Source organism: Phalaenopsis equestris, unplaced genomic scaffold (assembly GCF_001263595.1).
Source record: "Phalaenopsis equestris unplaced genomic scaffold, ASM126359v1 Scaffold193163, whole genome shotgun sequence".
Taxonomy (NCBI): Eukaryota; Viridiplantae; Streptophyta; class Magnoliopsida; order Asparagales; family Orchidaceae; genus Phalaenopsis; species Phalaenopsis equestris.
Window position 1 is genome coordinate 1 of NW_018213112.1, and position 1,020 is coordinate 1,020.

The 1,020-nt window shown below is 38.1% G+C and overlaps 1 protein-coding gene across 1 annotated transcript; it reads left to right on the forward strand.

Moving 5' to 3' along the window:
* Positions 1-4: 4 nt before the first annotated feature.
* On the forward strand, positions 5-798 carry LOC110034762 (G-type lectin S-receptor-like serine/threonine-protein kinase SD2-5; the record flags this gene model as incomplete). Its single annotated transcript, XM_020739006.1, has 1 exon — positions 5-798. A coding segment is annotated over one exon (645 nt), but the record flags the coding sequence as incomplete, so codon positions are not given.
* Positions 799-1,020: the final 222 nt, after the last annotated feature.

The window sequence follows — 1,020 nt, forward strand, 5'->3', positions numbered from 1 at the left end:
AGAAGAAGAAGAAGAAGAAGAAGAAGAAGAAGCTTCACTGGATTGGGAAACCAGAAGAAACATAATCCTCGATATCGCTAAAGGTCTCTGCTACTTACACGAAGAATGCAGGCACAGAATCGCACATTTAGACATAAAGCCACAAAACATTCTGCTCGATGAGAAATTTAAAGCCAAAGTTGCAGATTTTGGAATGTCTAAGCTGATTGATAGAGAACAGAGGGAGGTGATGACCAGAATGAGAGGAACGCCTGGTTATTTAGCTCCAGAATGGTTAACTTCGATCATTACTGAAAAAGTTGATGTTTATAGCTTCGGAGTTGTGGTTCTGGAAATCATGAGCGGAAGAAGGAACTTGGATCCTTCTCAGCCTGAAGAAGCTGTTCAGTTAATTGCTCTGTTGGAAACATTAAAGATTGAATCTTTGCCGGACATTTTTCTGCAGAACATCAGAAACATTTGCAGAGATGAAGAAGATGCGATTAAGGTGATGGGATTAGCTTTGTGGTGCCTGCAGAGTGATTGTAAGAGAAGGCCGGCCATGTCTATGGTGGTTAAGGTTTTGGAAGGTTTGGAAGAGGTGGAATCTGATATAGAGTTTGACTTCTTTGGGAACTATCAAACTTCGCAGCAGAGTGGAGGCCATTAAAGCTCCGGAAGAAGAGTAAAATTCTGTGTTTTTGTAGAAAGAAAGCGAAATTTCTAATCACTGAAGACAAATTCTGGATCATTGGGAAATATCTGGCAGCCATTGATGAACATCAAGCTTCGAAAAAAAATTAAATTTTAATTATTTTGTGGCCGCTTGATTGTAAATTTTTTTATTTTTGGTATGATTTTGGATGTAAATGAGAAAAAAACCAATGACTTTTTGGAAGTATTCTTTAATTAACAAGAGAGAATGAAGCTTTGTGGTCTACTAATATTCCCATCAAGCATATTGCAAGGCCATTTTTTCTTATTTTTTTTGTCCTGTGTGCAGATACTGCATGCAGAGATATATGCGGTATCCGATCTCTA